The sequence below is a fragment of the Oncorhynchus kisutch genome, linkage group LG18 (assembly GCF_002021735.2).
Source record: "Oncorhynchus kisutch isolate 150728-3 linkage group LG18, Okis_V2, whole genome shotgun sequence".
Taxonomy (NCBI): domain Eukaryota; kingdom Metazoa; phylum Chordata; class Actinopteri; order Salmoniformes; family Salmonidae; genus Oncorhynchus; species Oncorhynchus kisutch.
Window position 1 is genome coordinate 70,323,382 of NC_034191.2, and position 18,473 is coordinate 70,341,854.

Genomic DNA, 18,473 nt, shown 5'->3' on the forward strand with positions numbered 1-18,473 from the left:
TACTTTCGCAAGGCACTGTATAAACAGGGCAGGGAACGGGGGTCGGGCCTGCAGTCAACCCCAGCCACTGTTAATCCACTGCCATCAGGACCTGACAGGGTTGGACAGGGAACAGAGAAGTCCTTCCACTGGACGGTAAAGGGATATACAGAAGGTATTTGGATAACCAGGAGGTTTGACATGTGATTAACACTGAAGTGGTAAAGGTGCGACATCATAGCGCTATTACATGACACAATAACAAAGAACCACAAATGCAATGCAATAACATTTTATTACTGTTCCATATTAAGTACATGGTTCCATTTGCAGTTGGCAGGAATTCTGTGTTACCTGGTTACGATTACAGCAGAAAATAAGACAAGTGTTACGTCTGTGATGACTGTACAAACATGGTACTGGAAAGGTCCAGCGTATTGCTTGTTGTTCATGCATGATTATGACAACAACTACTATAAATGTACTTCATTCCCTCATAACATAGGGTTAGATGTCCAAGTATTAACATAAACATGTTACAAACCAAACATACTGAAGTCAAACCAACCAACAGAACATACATATTTAGTGTAGCCGATGAAGGAAAATAAGAAAGATCAGAGATGGAAGCTCTGTGGAGCTCAGAGAGGGTGAACATACATGATCTTTCCTTGTGAACTCTCCCGAGGAGATTCCCTTTTTATTTTCAAACACACTTAATGCTAGATAATCCAGATTCTAATCCAGATTCTAAACAGTTGGAAGACCGTTGGAACGAATGACACCAACCATCACCACGGGGACCATAGATACTCTGCTGCACCCTTTTATTACAGAGGTAACCAATCAGAGCTATAGAAAACTGCATTGTCACATGAAGACATACAACAAAAAATAATATTTTGTCTTTCCATCTTTACAAAAAGCTAAATCTTTACATGCCATGTAAAAACATACATCAAGCAGCTCCATCTATACCTATTTAGGTCAATGTTCAATCGTCACATGTAGTGAGACATTCATCTAACGGCATTGGATTTGAAAAAAATTACCAAAACACACACACATAAAACGAGCTATGTCATGCTCTCAAACAAATGAACGAAACAACACTTAAAACAATGAGCAAAGTGCAATTTGTCTATGATTAGAGACTGGGTCCTGCTACAAAAAAACAAACTGATTCCAGGGGAAACTGTTCTATCAATAACAACTCAGTGATGTCACTATACGAATGGTAATTAACTCAATCTGATAGTTAAAATAATTGCTGAATAAAAAGGAATTAGTGGCAGTGCATGTTTGCTTGTTATGTCTAATTTGGAGAGATTAGGTGAAAGGTAGCCCAATCCTTTTCTGATAAGAAGAATATATAATTATTCGATCATTTATCTTTGTATTTAAATAAATAAATGAGTAAACATTGAATAAATAGAACATACAGCCTTCATGCGAACAGGAGGATCCCCTCAACTAAACACGGTCGTTTTAGCACACTGAGCACTATTGGTCAGTAGCAAACATGACAACTGGATTCTGATTTTGGATCAGTGTACCCTTCCCCAATCACAACCTAGATCAATAGAAGGTAAGAAGTAGAACTGACAGATCAAATCTTAGGGGCAGGGAAAGGCTTTGGGAAGATTTCTCAAAGGAGAATGTGTTACAATTTACACTTATATTAATATCTACGTTTTAGAATACAGATAATAAATAAAATATGGGGGGAAAAAGTACCCTTCCATTTGGAGTTTCTTCGCAGTTTCACGCTATGAAATACATTCAACAAATGTCTCAACTTGAGACTGCAAAAGGAAAGTATGGCCTTGGAACGGAAACTTGATTGCATTTTGAAACAATACAGTCACATCACAAGTGCTATCCAGTCACCTCCTCAACACTGATCGCTTCTCTGCAGCCAACCCCAACTCAGTAGTGCCATACAGACAGCGCTCTGTCTCGCTCCTAAGACTTCAAAACAACAGGTGTAGCAGTACAGGGTAGTTCTACAAACAAGTTAGAAAATATACATATATGTGTAATATTACATCATAAAACAGATTTTTTTCATTTTTATTTAAACAATATATGAACAATATGAGACTCAGCCACTGCTAGTAATAATCAGTCTATTTCTACAGCTTACTACTTACTGTATGTGCAGGTTGTTCCGTTTTAACACATTATAGTGCAGAACATCTACTATTTCTTATGTGTACAAACCTGTTACATGGCTAGGCTTGTGTGTATTCAAAAGACAAACCAAGGAATTTATGGCTACAAAAACTCAAATCAAGGACGTCAAGGTTCTTGGGTAGTGTGACTGAGAAAAAAATGCTTGACTTGGCTTTTTCTGTAAAGTATTCTGTGGTACACTTGAGTGTTCACTTAGGGATCTTATCAATACACAACTTTCAAAATGATTTGAGTTGCCTACACCAGATTGTCTAAGTATGCTAAGAGTCATTAGGAGAAGGAGCGTGGTTTACATAGCAACTCTGCCGCACGGGTGTAGTGTGTGGTGACATAGGCCTCAGAGGACGAGGGCCCTCGAGGTGCAGGCGGAGGATGGGTAGGTACTACCCAGATACTGCCGGGCCTGCTCTGTCATGATCCGCTGGTCCTCAGTCTTCCCATAAACCACTGCTTCCCACTCGCTTTTTACCTGCATGAGAAGAAGAGAGGATTTATCTCTCCCACCTCTCAACCCTTCTATCCCCTTGTGACAGCCAAGACCTTGATGCTCAATAAATACATTTTTACTAAAAAGTGGCCAGCTGAACCCAACATACTGTGTAATTTGGACAGACAATATTTTCCCTCTCTCCATCATTATATAAATCATCTGAGGAGCAATAATGTGAGGTTAGTTAGGATTAAAACCTAAGAGACATGTCTGTGTGTACCTGTCTAAGTGAATCATGGTGGGACATTCTGACCGAAGGGGGGTTCTTCCTCTTGCGGGGGCTGGGGAGTTGGAGCAGGGGGGCACAGGACCCCTCCCTCCCAGACGAGGGGGTGCAGGGGTGCTCCTCTCGGTCTCTCTCAGGGAGGGGGGTCATCAGTAAGGAGCTGGTCAGGAGACTCTCCTCTGGGACCTGGAGGGGGGCAAGGAGGGGTAGATATTGATATGTTGGTTGACTGATTAATTGATTGATTAGTTGGTTGGTTGGTTCATTGGTTGACTGACTGGTCTGATTGATTAGTTCCCAGAACACACCTGTGCATTATTGCGCTGTTCCTGGAATAGCTGGACATTAAGACAGTCTTTCCCCCAGGAGTCCAGCACCAGGGACTTACGCACCTTCCTGGCTGGCCCATCCACCTGGAAGGAAACAGGGACAAGGTTGTGGTTAGACTGGATTAGAGGTCGACCGACTATGATTATTCAATGATGATACCGATTATAATGACAATTACAACAATACTGAATTTTATTTGATTTTTTACCTTTATTTAACTAGGCAAGTCAGTTAAGAACAAATTCTTATTTTCAATGACGGCCTAGGAACAGTGGGTTAACTGCCTTGTTCAGGGGCAGAACAACAGATTTTTACCTTGTCAGCTCTGGGATTCGATCTTGCAACCTTTCGGTTACTAGTCCAAAGCTCTAAACACTAGGCTACCTGCCGCCCAATTAACACTTTTATTTTAACTTAATATAATACATAAATAAAATCTATTTAGTCTCAAATAAATAATGAAACATTTTCAATTTGCTTTAACTAATGCAAAAACACAATATGTGCCATGTATAAAAGCTAACGTTTAAGTTCCTCGCTCAGAACATGAGAACATGAAAGCTGGTGGTTCAATATCCCCATCTTAATTATGATATAATAACACACAGAAATACGATTAATATGGTCATTAATATGGTCAAATACGTCAACTATAATTTTGAAAACAAAACGTTTATTCTTTCAGTGAAATCCAGAACCGTTCCATATTTTATCGAACGGGTAGAAACCCTAAGTCTAAATATTGTTGTTACATTGCACAACCTTCAATTTGATGTCATAATTATGTAGAATTCTGGCAAATTAGTTCACAGTTCGCAACGAGCCAGGCGGCCCAAACTGTTGCATATACCCTGACTCTGCTTGCACTGAACACAAGAGAAGTGACACAATTTCCCTAGTTAAGATTGCCTGCTAACATGAATTTCTTTTAACTACATATGCAGGTAAAAAAATATATACTTCTGTGTATTGATTTTAAGAAAGGCATTGATGTTTATGATTAGGTACATTTGTGCAAAGATTGTGCTTTTTTCAGCAATAGGCTTTTGTTGAATCGTCACCCGTTTGGCGAAGTTGAAGTAGGCTGTGATTCGATGATAAATTAACAGGCATCGCATTGATTATATGCAACACAGGACAAGCTAGTTGACCTAGTAATATCATCATCCCTGTGTAGTTAACTAGTGATTATGTTAAGATTGATTGTTTTTTATAAGATAAGTTTAATGCTAGCTAGCAACTTACCTTGGCTCCTTGCAGCCACAAGGTCCTTTTGATGCTGCACTCGCGTAACAGGTGGTCAGCCTGCCACGCAGTTTCCTCGTGGATTGCAATGTAATCAGCCATAATCGTCATCCAAAAAGGCTGATTACCGATTGTTATGAAAACTTGAAATCGGTTGACCTCTAGACTGGATACCAATAAAGACAGCCAGCACTAACAACTACAGTTCTGTAAAAAAAACACTTACATCATGTTTCCATGTAATGAAATGTGGTTGTAGTTCCCTGGTGAAGATGTCTGATCCAATCTCCTGCTTCAGCACCTCCCTGAGGTCTTCCTCCAGGAAGGCCAGGGACTGGGGCTGAAATATACACACACACTTACATTAATACGAGCACTGTCACAAAGTACTTACACTCTTAAGCACACACATTCAATTATAAAATAGACTTAGACTACAGGGCACAGACAGAGCAACTTTACACTGACACTTACCACCATCTTTAGTGGCCCATGCATCTTCTCCTGGGCGGCCAGGGCATTCTTAAACGGAGTAGGAGTTCTGGGAGTCGGAACCATGATGGACTTACGGATCTTAGGGGTCCTGAAACTGAGTGAGGCAAAGAGAGATATTCTTACAACACCTGCTAAAATGAAGAGATCAATCCATCAACACACATGTAATATAGCCAATTAAAAGCAATTTTGAAGATATGGAGGAACCTGTAGCCGCCTCCTACCCCACATTCTCTTTCTGGTGTTTGGGCGTGGTCTCCCTCTGGAAGGGTGTGCTGAGGAGACACTTCTGGTCACAGACCGGGGTGGAGGTCAGAGCTGGATTGTCCAGGCTCAGATGCTCTCCTCCTGATGTGTTGAAGAACTGGAGAAAGTCATGATCACAACAGTTAGAGAAGGGAGATGGAGAAGAAAGTGGGAGTGTAAAGTAAGCGTCTTTAACAGACTGTACAACCAGAGCCAGATGCATTATGCCATCATGCTTTAGCTTGATCTAATTTCTACCATCAGTCTTACCTGGGAGGGGGAGAAGGGCAGTGCTTTCGTGGGGGTGTTCTTGGGCGAGTTGGTGCTTGGTGAGTCTAAGAAGGATGGGCAATTCCGATCAGGGGACTGGTCCCCCCTCTTCCTCCTCCCCAGGGTAGGCAAACTCGATCTGGGCATGTTGTTCGGGGTGTGGGGGGGGGCCTTCCCCTGACCCATGGGGGCACAGTGCTTGGTGGAGATGCTGTTGGGGTGGTCAACTGCGTACCTCATCCCCTCTGTGGTTCTCCCCTGGGGTGCGTAGCCCCCTTGTGTTTGTTTCGGGGGGGTAGTCGCCTCAGACATGTCGAAGCTGGACGCCTCGCTCCACGTCATAGGGTCCTGTAGAGCCAGACACATCTACAATGGATTTTTAATACATCCATACTCTGGGTCTGGTATATGTAAACACACACTGCCACATACACACAGACACCAAATGCACATCTACACACACTCACCGAGTCGATGAGCTCCATGGACTCTGCGAACTCTGGGATGGTCTGCAAGGTGGAGAGCACGGAATTAGCCTCCACAGACAGGAACTTACTGGGGGAGACGTGGTGCTGGACCTGGAGCCCTCGGCCCTCCTCTGGGCCCCTCCAGCCCTCTTCAGCCTGCTCTATCGGGGGGCCCCGGCCCTCCTTTGCCCCCCTCCAGCCTCCCTCAGCCTGATCCTCCAGACTGCTGCTGCTGGTGGTCATGGTGTCGTCTGACACGCTGTCTGCCCAGCTGGAGTAACGCTCCACATTCTAGGGGAGAAGAAACTGGGGTTAGGGTGGAGGTGATTGTGGTGGCAGGATCAACCAGGGCTACGGTACAGGTCAGGGTTGGGCCAATGACATTTCAAAGAAGTTTCAATGGAAGTTGAGCTGACAAGGGGAAAGCAATCTAAACCCAAATGTATACCCCAAACCTTATCTCCCAACTGCCAAATTTAACCCCTCAGTTTTAAACCTCATGTGAACTCTTTAGGCCCCTAGTGAAAGCCAGATGTTGGCATGGTGTGAGATGTTGGCATGGTGTGAGATTGGCATGGTGTGAGATGTTGGCATGGTGTGAGATGTTGGCATGGTGTGAGATGTTGGCATGGTGTGAGATGTTGGCATGGTGTGAGATGTTGGCATGGTGTGAGAGAAAGAAGGGAGAGTACAGGGCAGGACACACACTGTACAAGTGGGGTGACAATAGTCAGTGGTAAGAATGGGTTGCACTGCACTAAGAGATTTATCAGATAACATCTGAACCACTGACATCATCATAATAGTTTGATCTTCAATGCAGGTGAAAATCAGATACATGGATGGAGTGAATAGAAAAATGAAGAAAGGAAAAGTCAAGGCTGGTCTCAGAGGGGATTCCGGTTGAGAAGCAAATTTGGGGTAAAAAAAAAAAAAAGATGAAAAAAAGAGTTGAAAGATAAAATAAAAATAAAAGACATTTGGTTCCAAACCAAACTGCTGGCTGAAGTGACACACGGTGCACTACTGCTGTGAGGAGCGAATAAGAGATTGGAGGGAGGGAGGGAGGGTAGAGGAGGTTTATGTTGGCGGCCGCATGGCAGGATGGCAGGAAGCACTGTAAATGGGGGTGGAAGGGGTAGAACTAGGAAGCACAACTAACGGGAGTGTGGGGAGAGGGGTGAGATGGGTAGGCTACTACGACAACACTACAGTACAACTAGGAGCTCACACACAGAGAGTGTGTCCTTACACATGGGCCTCGGCACTGGGCCTGTCTCCGGACCTCGGTCTCTGCTGACATAAGCAGAAGCTCAAGCTCCTTAATTCTCTGCTCTTTGTCTGGGTCGTCATGGCAGGACGGCTGGAATAAACACACACGGGAAGGAGAGGAGGACAGGACGGAGGGAGTGAGGAAAAGGAACGCACGGAAGGAAGGAGACAAGAAATGTACTCGCAAATTACTCAAGACAGACTCAAAGACTTATTCAGATTAACACCAATCCACACATTTGTTAAAAGACACAGAAGAAGCAAGGATTCAGGCAGATCGTTCAGTTGTTTGATTGAGAGACTGATTAATAAAAAGTGCAGACTGAAGGTAGTAGAGTGGGAAAGTATATGATGGGGAAAGTGGACAGGATTGAACGACTTGTCTACTGATTTAGGATCAGATGCCCTTTCTTCAGTCCAAATGTTGCACATTTTGAGGAAACAACACACCCGACTCTGGGTCAGTTGTAAGGGACAGGTCACTCACCGATAAGTAGCTGGAGGAGTCTTGGAGGCTGTCCATCAGTTGGCCACAGTGAGGGCTATAAGGGTAACCCCCGAGCTACAAAGCACAGGACAGACCCATCAACAACAAGCCTTCAAAACTCAAACAAACCGAATGATCAAGACAAACTTATGCAGAGGATCTGAACTGAGAGACCCGTGTCTCACCTGTGTTGGTCCTTCCATGCCCAGAGGGCTGTGCCCGTGGTGGGGGGTGTCTGGTTGGGGGACACAGGGTCTGTGGTGACTTCTCTTCACCCCCCCATGGTCAAAGCCGAATCCCCTGCAGCCCTCCTGAAGATACCCCTCGTGCTCTACCTTCCTCCTCATGGTGGAGTTCCAGTGGTTCTTAATGGAATTGTCCGTCCTATAAGCGTGACATGACATTTTAGACTGGTCTGAACAAACCTAGTGCCCTAGGCCCAACCCATTTACCAATAATGTAGCTGTAAGCAATATGGCACCACCAGTTGGAGCCATCACCGTACTGAAGGAGATCAGACAAGGAGAAGAAGGGAATCCATTTTCCTCTATTGAGTTACAACCGCCCACGTCCTCAGGCATAGAACTGTACAGTATATAATTATGTTACCTTCCAGGCAGCAGCTTGGAGATCTCAGCCCAGCGGTTGCCCAGGCGTTTGTGGGCCTGGTAGATGATGCAGTCCTCCTCCTGGGTCCAGGAGGACTTCTTTACTTCAGGGTTCAGGTGGTTGTGCCAGCGCTCACGACATTGCTTTCCGATGCGTCCCTGCAGGTGCTTAGCGATCACCGACCAGCGCTTGGGGCCATATTTGTGCACCAGGTCGATTACCTACACACACAAACAAAGAAGACAGGGAATTGTAAGTGACTTCTAACAATGCAATCCAGACAGGCATTCCTCTGGACCTCTAAAAATATTTATACTGTTTAATATGTAATCTATGACTGGAGGGATATAGGCCATTTATGAAACTCCATTACAGCCCCTTACTTCACAAACAGAGCTGCCACATCATCATTGGCAACGTCGTAGAGAATGTCCAGAATGAAGAAGTAGAACTCTGTGCCATAGCGCTTCTATCATGGAGCTAAACATGTGATGAGATCTCTCAGCCGTCCCACACTAGCCAGCGCTATTATCTTCCTGTATATCTTACTTCTAGCATGTCACTAAGGGCAAGCCAGAACAATCCTATCACTGGCATGTGTTGTGATGTGAAGCCTAGATGTTGGAGGAGCAAGACCCCAATCTTGACATTCCAGCAGGCAAGGCATCATGTAGTTTTATTTAAGGAATGCATTGTTCACCTTCCAACTATGAGAGATATGAGCCTACAGCCTGGCTGAGGAGGGTCTCACGACCAGGGAGAGGCTGTTTAAGTTGTTTAAAAGCATGAGGTAGTGGGATGTTTGCAGTCAATGAAAACTACTGCAGGGGCTGCCGACGGGGACACAGCGCAGGAGAGGAACGTGTGTACTGTATGTTACTTTCAATGTTTCAGATTACAAGAGAAAGGTCTGTTATGTTTATACTGCAGCTTGTTTGTATTATCAATGACCTGCTCCAATAAAGCCCTCTACCTTCCTTTTCTACCTCTTCCCCTCCTCCCTTCCCATTTCTTTCCCTCTACTCCCCCCTCACTCATGCCAGGTTGGGGTAACTCCCATCTCCACTTACCTTCTGATCCTCCTCTTTTGTCCAGGGTCCTTTCACCAGCTCTGGGTTGAGCACTTTCTGCCAGCGGTGCTGACACTGGCCATCTGTCCTCCCCTGTGACAAGACAGACACAAAGCAGAGCATGACACCTCAGTAACACACAACCCCCCCCCCCCCCCCCCCCCCCATCCCACGAACACCATGTGTTATTACAGTTATTCACACACACTGGCTAATAACCCATTCCTTACACAACACCATGTGTTATTACAGTTATTCACACACACGGGCTAATAACCCATTCCTTACACAACACCTGTGACCCGTCTTATCACCTTTCTTATCCAGATAACATACTGAGTGTACAAAACATTAAGAACGCCTTCCTAATATTGAGTTGCATCCCCGCCATTTTCCCTCAGAACACCATTTTCTAACAGTGTGTCACAGTTGTACCACTTACTGGGAAATGATTAGCTACTAATTTCCAGGAGTCTGTTCCATGCTGCTCCACTAACTTCTTCAGCCTCTCATCCTGCAGAGAGAGAGAGAGAGAGAGAGAGAGGTGAGGAGCCAACCTTCCTGAGACACTCCCTGTATCTCCAGTACTTCAGAAAAGTAAACGCCCCATGGGGCTTCCTTCATATCATGATCAATTAAATGATAAACCAACAGTGTTGAACAATACAGCACACATTTACAAAATAAATCATATTCTATCTACTTTGACCCACCTCGTCACAAGACCATTTGACTTTGCACAGTATCTTCTTGTCTTTGCTCTTGTCCTTACCATCAGGATCTGTGGAGTGTAGATCTTCATCGTCAGACTCACTGAAAAGGAGAGAGAGAGGGAGGTAGAGGAAAGAGACATGGAGGGGAGAGAGGGCAGATAACTGTTCAGAAAAACGACTGCATGAAACTAAGCTTACTCATATCACGTCATTATAATCAAATCATTACTCTTCACATCTCATTATCATTAAATCAACATAACTGACATAATTAAAACAGAAAAATACAAAAACAGGAATAGTACATTATTCATGTCACAACTGAGTCACATACAGCACCAACCCACCGATACCCCACTACAAATAACCGCCCAATTTAAAACTGAATCAGATGTCAATGGATTGAGCAGGCACAGAGTAATTCATAGTGAGGCAAGATTGGCAGTAGTCTCAGTGAGTGGCATGCAGCTGTAAACGGCACAGAGATTCATATTAAACAGGACATTCCTAACCATAATTAGAGTAGCCTAGCCTCCCATTCCCCGCTAGATCAGACATAATGATGCCTGGCTGTAGCGGTCTCTATGCCTAGGTTGAAAAAGGGTAAAAGCTAGTTTTATTGGTTATAGTGAAACAACTGTTACACTTTTTGAAGAAAATCCAACATCACACAACTGTCCACTTTTTGCCCCAAATGTTGATGTTAGAGAAAAAAAACATATCTCCAATCTATTAGAGACTTGCTGCTTCTCAGGCACCAAAAGCCTGGAATACAGCTGGTCCTTCTCGAATGTGAAACTGTGCTGTAATGCTGGACACAGCTTGTCCTTCTCTAATGCCTGGCTGTAAAACCCTTGTAAAAATGACCATCCTACCAATCCTCGACTTTGGCGATGTCATTTACAAAATAGCCTCCAATACCCTACTCAACAAATTGGATGCAGTCTATCACAGTGCAATCCGTTTTATCACCAAAGCCCCATATACTACCCACCATTGTGACCTGTACGCTCTCGTTGGCTGGCCCTCGCTTCATACTCGTCGCCAAACCCACTGGCTCCATGTCATCTACAAGACCCTGCTAGGTAAAGTCCCCCCTTATCTACCATTCCAGTATTTTACTTGCTATATTGTATTTACTTTGCCATCATGGCCTTTTTTTGCCTTTACCTCCCTTCTCACCTCATTTGCTCACATTGTATATAGACTTGTTTATACTGCATTATTGACTGTATGTTTGTTTTTACTCCATGTGTAACTCTGTGTCGTTTTATCTGTCGAACTGCTTTGCTTTATCTTGGCCAGGTCGCAATTGTAAATGAGAACTTGTTCTCAACTTGCCTACCTGGTTAAATAAAGGTAAAAATAAAATAAAAAATGAAAATAAATAATGTGAAACTGTGCTGTAATGCTGGACACAGCTTGTCCTTCTCTAATGTGAAACTGTGCTGTAATGCTGGACACAGCTTGTCCTTCTCTAATGTGAAACTGTGCTGTAATGCTGGACACAGCTTGTCCTTCTCTAATGTGAAACTGTGCTGTAATGCTGGACACAGCTTGTCCTTCTCTAATGTGAAACTGTGCTGTAATACTGGACACAGCTTGTCCTTCTCTAATGTGAAACTGTGCTGTAATGCTGGACACAGCTGGTCCTTCTCTAATGTGAAACTGTGCTGTAATGCTGGACACAGCTTGTCCTTCTCTAATGTGAAACTGTGCTGTAATGCTGGACACAGCTTGTCCTTCTCTAATGTGAAACTGTGCTGTAATACTGGACACAGCTGGTCCTTCTCTAATATTAAACTGTGTCACCAGAGAGTAATTGTGCAAACTTAAATCTGTCCATGGAAATGTCTTGTTGCTGGGCAACACTTCCTTCATGGCATCACATTGTGCCAGGGGTAGAACATCTAATAAACAAACAGGAAGGAAGCTGAGGACACCGGTTGCCCAGAGTAACCACAGAACAACCCTAACCTATAAGTTCACACTGACACTGTTCTAACTGATGAGAGCTACACCACAGCTGCCAACAGATATACTGAGCTGTTGCCCTTGTTGTATTCCAGATACTGTCAAGTAAGAGTCTGATGTTGGGCAATACCACAGAAACATATGGGCCTAAATGTACTCTAATTGTACAGTAAGGTTAAGCTACCCTGGTAATTGATCAAGGTCAGCCACAGCCCCATACAATCTGGAGTCTGAAGGACAAGGACTGCATTCAGTAGCCTTTGTAACATTAACATGCCTGTGTAGCATTTGCCAGCAGCATACCACTCTGCATCCCATGGCTAGCTTGCTTCTAAAGCTAAGCAGTGTTGGTCCTCGCCAGTCCCTGGATGGGAGATCAGATGCTGCTGGAAGTGGTATTGGAGGGCCAGTAGGAGGCACCCTTTCCTCTGGTCTTAAAAAAAAAGATTGGAAAGGTGATTGTCCTGTGTAGGGTGCTGTCTTTTGGATGGGACATTAAACAGGTTTCCTGACTCTCTGAGGTCACTAAAGAGCCCATGGCACTTATTGTAAGAGTAGGGGTGTTAACCCTGGTGTCCTGGATAAAATCCCAATCTGGCCTTCATACCATCATGGCCACCTAATCATCACTAGTTTACATTTGGCTCATTCCTCTCCCCGATAACTATTCCCCAGGTTGTTGCTGTAAATGAGAATGTGATCTCAGTCAACTTACCTGGTCAAATAAAAATGGCTCTCTAATGTGTAAAATAAGCAATCATTTCTATACAATATTCAGCATGATGCAATCGTCCTGGTTGGGATGAACATTCGGGTGGATTTACAGCACTCCTTTTCTTCGAAAAGAAATGTCAAAGTACAAAGTTCCTAAATATGGCTGTTGTTTTGGCCTCTGAGAAACACTTGCACGAGCCAGCAGAGCACATGAACACACAAATATTGGAACACGTACACATACACACACTGTGGTGGGTAGAACAAGGCCTCCCACAGGTTTTCAGTACTGGCCTGTGATGAAAGGGCTTCTTCAGTGCTGACTGGGACATGCCAATAAAATGTCATCATAATTCCCTCACTACAGGAAAGAGAGAGATAGAAGTGGCTGGGTAATTCTACATCAACAGGCTCTTTGTCCTATATAGGTGTGTGTGTGTAGCATAAAGGTATGTGTGTGTGTGTGTGTGTGTGTGTGTGTGTGTGTGTGTGTGTGTGTGTGTGTGTGTGTGTGTGTGTGTGTGTGTGTGTGTGTGTGTGTGTGTGTGTGTGTGGCATATAGGTGTGTGTATGTGGGGCATAAAAGTGTGTATGTGAGTGTGTGTGTGTGTGTCCGCGCTGCGAGGAGGCAGGTCAGGGAGTGGCTAAACTAATAGGTCAGCCCTAACGGTCCAGGCTGAACTAAACAGGAGTTTCAAAACCAACCCGGGGGGATTGAAATTATTTCTTATATAAGAACTTGGCTAAGGTGCCTGAGCGAGCCTACACTGTTGGAGGCCCACTTTCCCTCACACACTAGTTCTTAATTTGTAGTGGTCAGATTATCTTAATCTCTGTCTAATACCTATGTAACGAATGAACCTATGTAATGAATGTGTATAATGTTAGCGAAGGCACAAAAATATATTTTCTAAATCAAACTGAACCTATACGTGTCATCCTCTTCATATGCTTTTTCAATCCCTCATTTAGCATGTGAATAAAATATAAGACTGCAATAATGTCTTTGTCAATGTGTTTCCACCCGTTACTTCAATTTAAACTTCCACATGAAATGTAAAGCAGAGGGAGTTGCGGACGACCATCCTCCCCCACCCTGGCCCTCCCCTTTCACCCCCAGATGGGGCACACCGAAGGGGGTAGGGTCTAGGCGGGTAGGGGGTGAAGGGATACACACACGCGCCACTGAGCTGTTCATTCAGACAGAAATGACATAATTGTCATGTTTGTGTGTTTAAGGGCAGTGAGCAGGTTCCAATCAGCCGATAAACCAATAGTTCATTCAGCCATTCACAGGCTCAAACTCATGAATACTAATAACACACAGCTGCATCACTCTGGCCTTAACTCAAGAGGGAAAATATCTCCATAAATGAATACATTAGTGCTCTGTCTATTTAATAACCAAAGCATTAGCATTAATATATGTAATTAACTGAACATTCTGATTTGTGAAAACAATAGATGCCTAGCCTACAGTAGTAGCCTGCTCTGTGTACCATTTTTTGGGACTCTCTGGGACTTTTTTGTCATTGGGGATTTCCCCATCATGTACCCACACAACAGGGTAGAATGGTGTACAAAACAATCACACTATGTTGGATTTAGACTACAGCAACAAAAACGTGCTTTTTCTAAATACATACACCTATATTAACTCCCTTTGTCCTAAAACAATAATGTTCATTCTAAAATAAGATGGCTGGGCCATGACCCAATCTTATAAACAACAACAAAAAATGTACCCTGGGATGAAAATAGCAAGCGCTCTACCTGTTCAATAATAGTCGTTCTCATGATACAAAGCCATGTTTTCTGTTCGGGGCTAGATGTCAATGAATGGGTGTTGAATTGAGCACCAAAATAGGCCACAATACCGACCAAAGCAGTTACATAACCCACCCGACAACTCAAATCAAAAGTTTATTTTGATTTTTTATCAATGGTATCATTAGCAATTTAGGAAATAGCCTAGCTTACTACAAAATAAGCAACTGTTTTGGTTATCAAGCTCGCGCCGCAGGCCTTGACAGGAAATAATCAGTGAGACATATTTTGTGCCACATGCAAACTTTGACTGTTCTATAATCATGCATTTTTCACATACATCTTGCCAAATAACGTATTAATTAAATTATACAATTATTTGAATGAACCTTTATAGGCATAACTAGGCTGTACTGTAGCCTACTGAATTTCACTATCCTAAAATGCTACAATGCGACTGAGAGCAGGTGTTCGTGATGTGTCAAAATCAACGTGACATCTGGCTTAATAAGATAATGCCATGCAAAGAGCAGGGGTTCAGAGTGAGTTTCCTTAATATAACTATTCTGTTGTAACTGTTTGTATCATATCTGAAACAATAAAATGTAGCTAGTAAGTAGCCTAATGAATGGTAACTTTAGCAACAATGTATCACCCACCTGAGCGACTTTATTTCGGCCATATTGACAGCTGATCAACGCTTTTGAAAAATATCCTCTATTTGTAGTTGGGCTAAAATCCATATAAAAAAGCGAATTAGGTGATCTCTATGGACAGTTTTCCATACCACCCGATGTCTATAATCTTCCAGGTTATTTTATGACAGTGAAAATAAAGTGCTACGTTTGCTGTCTAGCGCTTCACTTCCATGTCAAAATCGTTCTCGCTGTAGGAAATGTGTGCAATCGTATATTTTAAAAAACGAGTCTGCTTATCTTTTGCATGTCACCACGATGCATGTAATGTCATAATCCGATCGAACAGGATGTGAACATATTTATCTAGCTGTAACCCGCCTTGTAGCCTCAACACTATTCTCCCTCTCACTGTTTACTGCACTTCTATTTTGTTGTTTTCACAGTCTGATTTTTGTCCATCCCGCCGAATCTCGCGTCCAGCCTCCTTCTAGAAGAGTCTTTCAATCTGCGCAGGCGGCCTCGCACCTGATTGGTCAGAATCGGGGGAGCGCTCCAAAAAGCGCGTGTTGCGTTGAGCGCAAATGAACCTGATAATATTAATACGACAATATTGTCATCACATAGGAGTCATTGTGTCATTGCAATCATCCGGAGTATGGTGACAAAATATATTATTTTATATTTTTTGTCCGTTGATTCTACAATCCTCACACAATGTTGTTGTCAAAACGAGCCGATTATGGACGTTTTTATAACAAAACAATTGAACAATAACAACAAAACAGTATGCCTTCTGTAGTACTATTAACAGATCCTGGCACACAGAGTACTTACTGTATGTATGACATCATCCGTGGAATGACAGCTCTATTTCAAACGACGTTCTGCTGCCCCCTTGTGTACAACTACTTTGACGTTACATCATTTGAGAACGGTAAACCTACATGAACAATGCATTCGGAAAGTATTCGGGCCCCTTCACCCTTTGCACATTTTGTTACGTTAGTCTTATACTAAAATGTTTTTTCCTTCGTCAATCTCACAAAGTGAAAACAGGTTTCACTTATTTACATAAAGTATTCAGACCTTTTGCTATGATACTAGAAATTGAGCTCAGGTGCATCCTGTTTCCATTGATCATTCTTGAGATGTTTCTACAACTTGATTGGAGTCCAACTATTCAAATGATTGGACATGATCTGGAAAAGCACACACCTGTCTATAGAAGCTCCCACAGTTGACAGTGTCTGTCAAAGCAAAAACCAAGCCATGAGTTGAAAGGAATTGTCCGTTGAGATCGGAGACAGGATTGTGTCGAGGCACAGCTCTGGGGAAGGGTACCAAAACATTTCTGAAGCATTGAAGGTCCCCAAGGACACAGTGGCCTCCAGCATTCTTAAATGGAAGAACTTGGGAACCACCAAGACTCTTCCTAGAGCTGGTCACCCAGCCAAACTGAGCAATCGGGGGAGAAGGGCCTTGGTCAGGGAGGTGACTAAGAACCCGATTTTCACTCTGACAGAGCTCCAGAGTTCCTTTGTGGAGATGGGAGAACCTTCCAGAATGATAACCATCTATGCAGCACTCCACCAATCAGGCCTTTATGGTAGAGTGGCCAGACGGAAGCCACTCCTCAAAAGGCACCTAAAGGACTCTCAGACCAGGAGAAACAAGATTCTCTGGTTTGATGAAACCTAGATTGAACTCTTTGGCCTGAATGTCAAGCGTCATGTCTGGAGGAAACCAGGCACCGCTCATCACCAGGCCAATACAATCCCTACGGTGGAGAGTGGTGGTAGCATCATGCAGTGGGTATGTTTTTCAGCGGCAGGGACTGGGAGACTAGTTAGGCTCGAAAGATGAATGGAGCAAAGTACAGAGATCCTTGACGAAAACCTGCTCCAGAGCTCTCAGGACCTTAGACTGGGCAAAGGTTCACCTTCCAACAGGATAACGACCCTAAGCACACAGCCAAGACAACGCAGGCGTGGCTTCGGTACAAGTCTCTGAATGTCCATAAGTGGCCCAGCCAGAGCCTGGACTTGAACCCGAATCGAACATCTCAGGACAGACATGAAAATAGCTGTGCAGTGATGCTCCCCATCGAACCTGACAGAGCTTGAGAGGATCTGCAGAGAAAAATGGGAGAAACTTTCCAAATACAGGTGTGCCAAGCTTGTAGCATCATACCCAAGAAGACTCGATGCTGTAATAGCTGCCAAAGGTGCTTCAACAAAGTTCTGAGTAAAGGGTCTGAATACTTATGTGAATGTGATATTTCAGTGTTTAATTTGTAATACATTTGCAAAAATTTCTAAACCTGTTTTTGCTTTGCCATTATGGGGTATTGTGTGTAGATTGATGAGTGGAGAATTGTTTTAACCCATTTTAGAATAAGGCTGTAAAATAACAATGTGGAAAATGTGAAGTGGTCTGAATACTTCCCGAAGTCACTGTATGTTGGGATCCAGTTTTAAAGTGGAAATACCAATATCTTAAGCCCTGTGTTTAACTAGCTAATTAATTACAATACACATGCCTACTTTGGGTGAGCTTTATCTCAATAGATATCCACCCATAGGCTTAAATAGAAAGGCCACTATTATAGCCATGGGAAGAGCCAGTCAGTATGACTGTAGTTACATGGAAAGAAGTGTGGTATGTTTCATCATGAACATTCATTCATAAAGCGATGATAAGAAGGTTAGTTTTATCTACTGGTACCGGTTGAGGACATATCTGACAGATGAGTCAATATTTCCTGAAGAGGGAGGCAGGGCCAAGTATAGTTCCTCGGCAGACGTCCACTTTCCTGGAGCACTTTAATGCTGACCTCAAGGTACCGCTGCAGCTTTCAGGACTGCTCTCTTCCTGTCACCAAGCCTCCTGTCAGAGAGAGGTCAAGCATGTAGAGACAATTTCAAGAATGGAAGGGACACCTGCTAGATAGGACTTGGACATCCATGTGCTCTAACTATCAAATAATATAATGACAGAATATAAATAACACAACAGACTAGACCATAATATATTTATAATACAATACAATTGAGTAGAATAGAACAAAAGTTACAAGAAATGACCAAACAGGCAGACAGACCTTTAAATAGCCATTAAAGATGACGCTCTACATACATGCAGTGGGCTGTTGATCTTGTGTCAACGACACACTCATTTCACATGGAACAACGTGGTTTAGGTTGTGGCCTTGCCCACGTTCCACCGCTAGGGGGGGGGGGTACTGTTTGCTAATGTTTCCACCTAAATGTTTTCATCCTCTTGAAG

At 43.4% G+C, this 18,473-nt stretch overlaps 1 protein-coding gene across 1 annotated transcript; it reads right to left on the reverse strand.

Annotated features, from left to right (window-relative positions):
- Positions 1-255: 255 nt before the first annotated feature.
- On the reverse strand, positions 256-15,660 carry LOC109909841 (myb-related protein A). Its single transcript, XM_020508890.2, has 15 exons — positions 15,210-15,660; positions 10,096-10,195; positions 9,825-9,896; positions 9,383-9,475; positions 8,313-8,533; positions 7,889-8,087; positions 7,704-7,778; positions 5,945-6,235; positions 5,478-5,843; positions 5,186-5,325; positions 4,941-5,055; positions 4,693-4,806; positions 3,200-3,304; positions 2,886-3,077; positions 256-2,644 (listed from the first exon to the last, which is right to left on the reverse strand). The coding sequence occupies exons 1-15, from the start codon at positions 15,230-15,232 to the stop codon at positions 2,513-2,515; spliced, it is 2,238 nt and encodes a 745-aa protein (XP_020364479.1). The 5' UTR covers positions 15,233-15,660; the 3' UTR covers positions 256-2,512.
- Between the last annotated feature and the right edge of the window lie 2,813 nt (positions 15,661-18,473).

Excerpts from the sequence above, each read along its gene's own strand:
- LOC109909841 (XM_020508890.2), bottom strand. The coding sequence starts at position 15,232 with ATGGCCGAAATAAAGTCGCTCAG. Across the intron at positions 3,078-3,199 it reads AACAGCGCAATAATGCACAG|GTCCCAGAGGAGAGTCTCCT; the intron begins GTGTGTTCTGGG and ends GCCCCCCTCCAG. Across the intron at positions 2,645-2,885 it reads ACCATGATTCACTTAGACAG|GTAAAAAGCGAGTGGGAAGC; the intron begins GTACACACAGAC and ends CTTCTCATGCAG.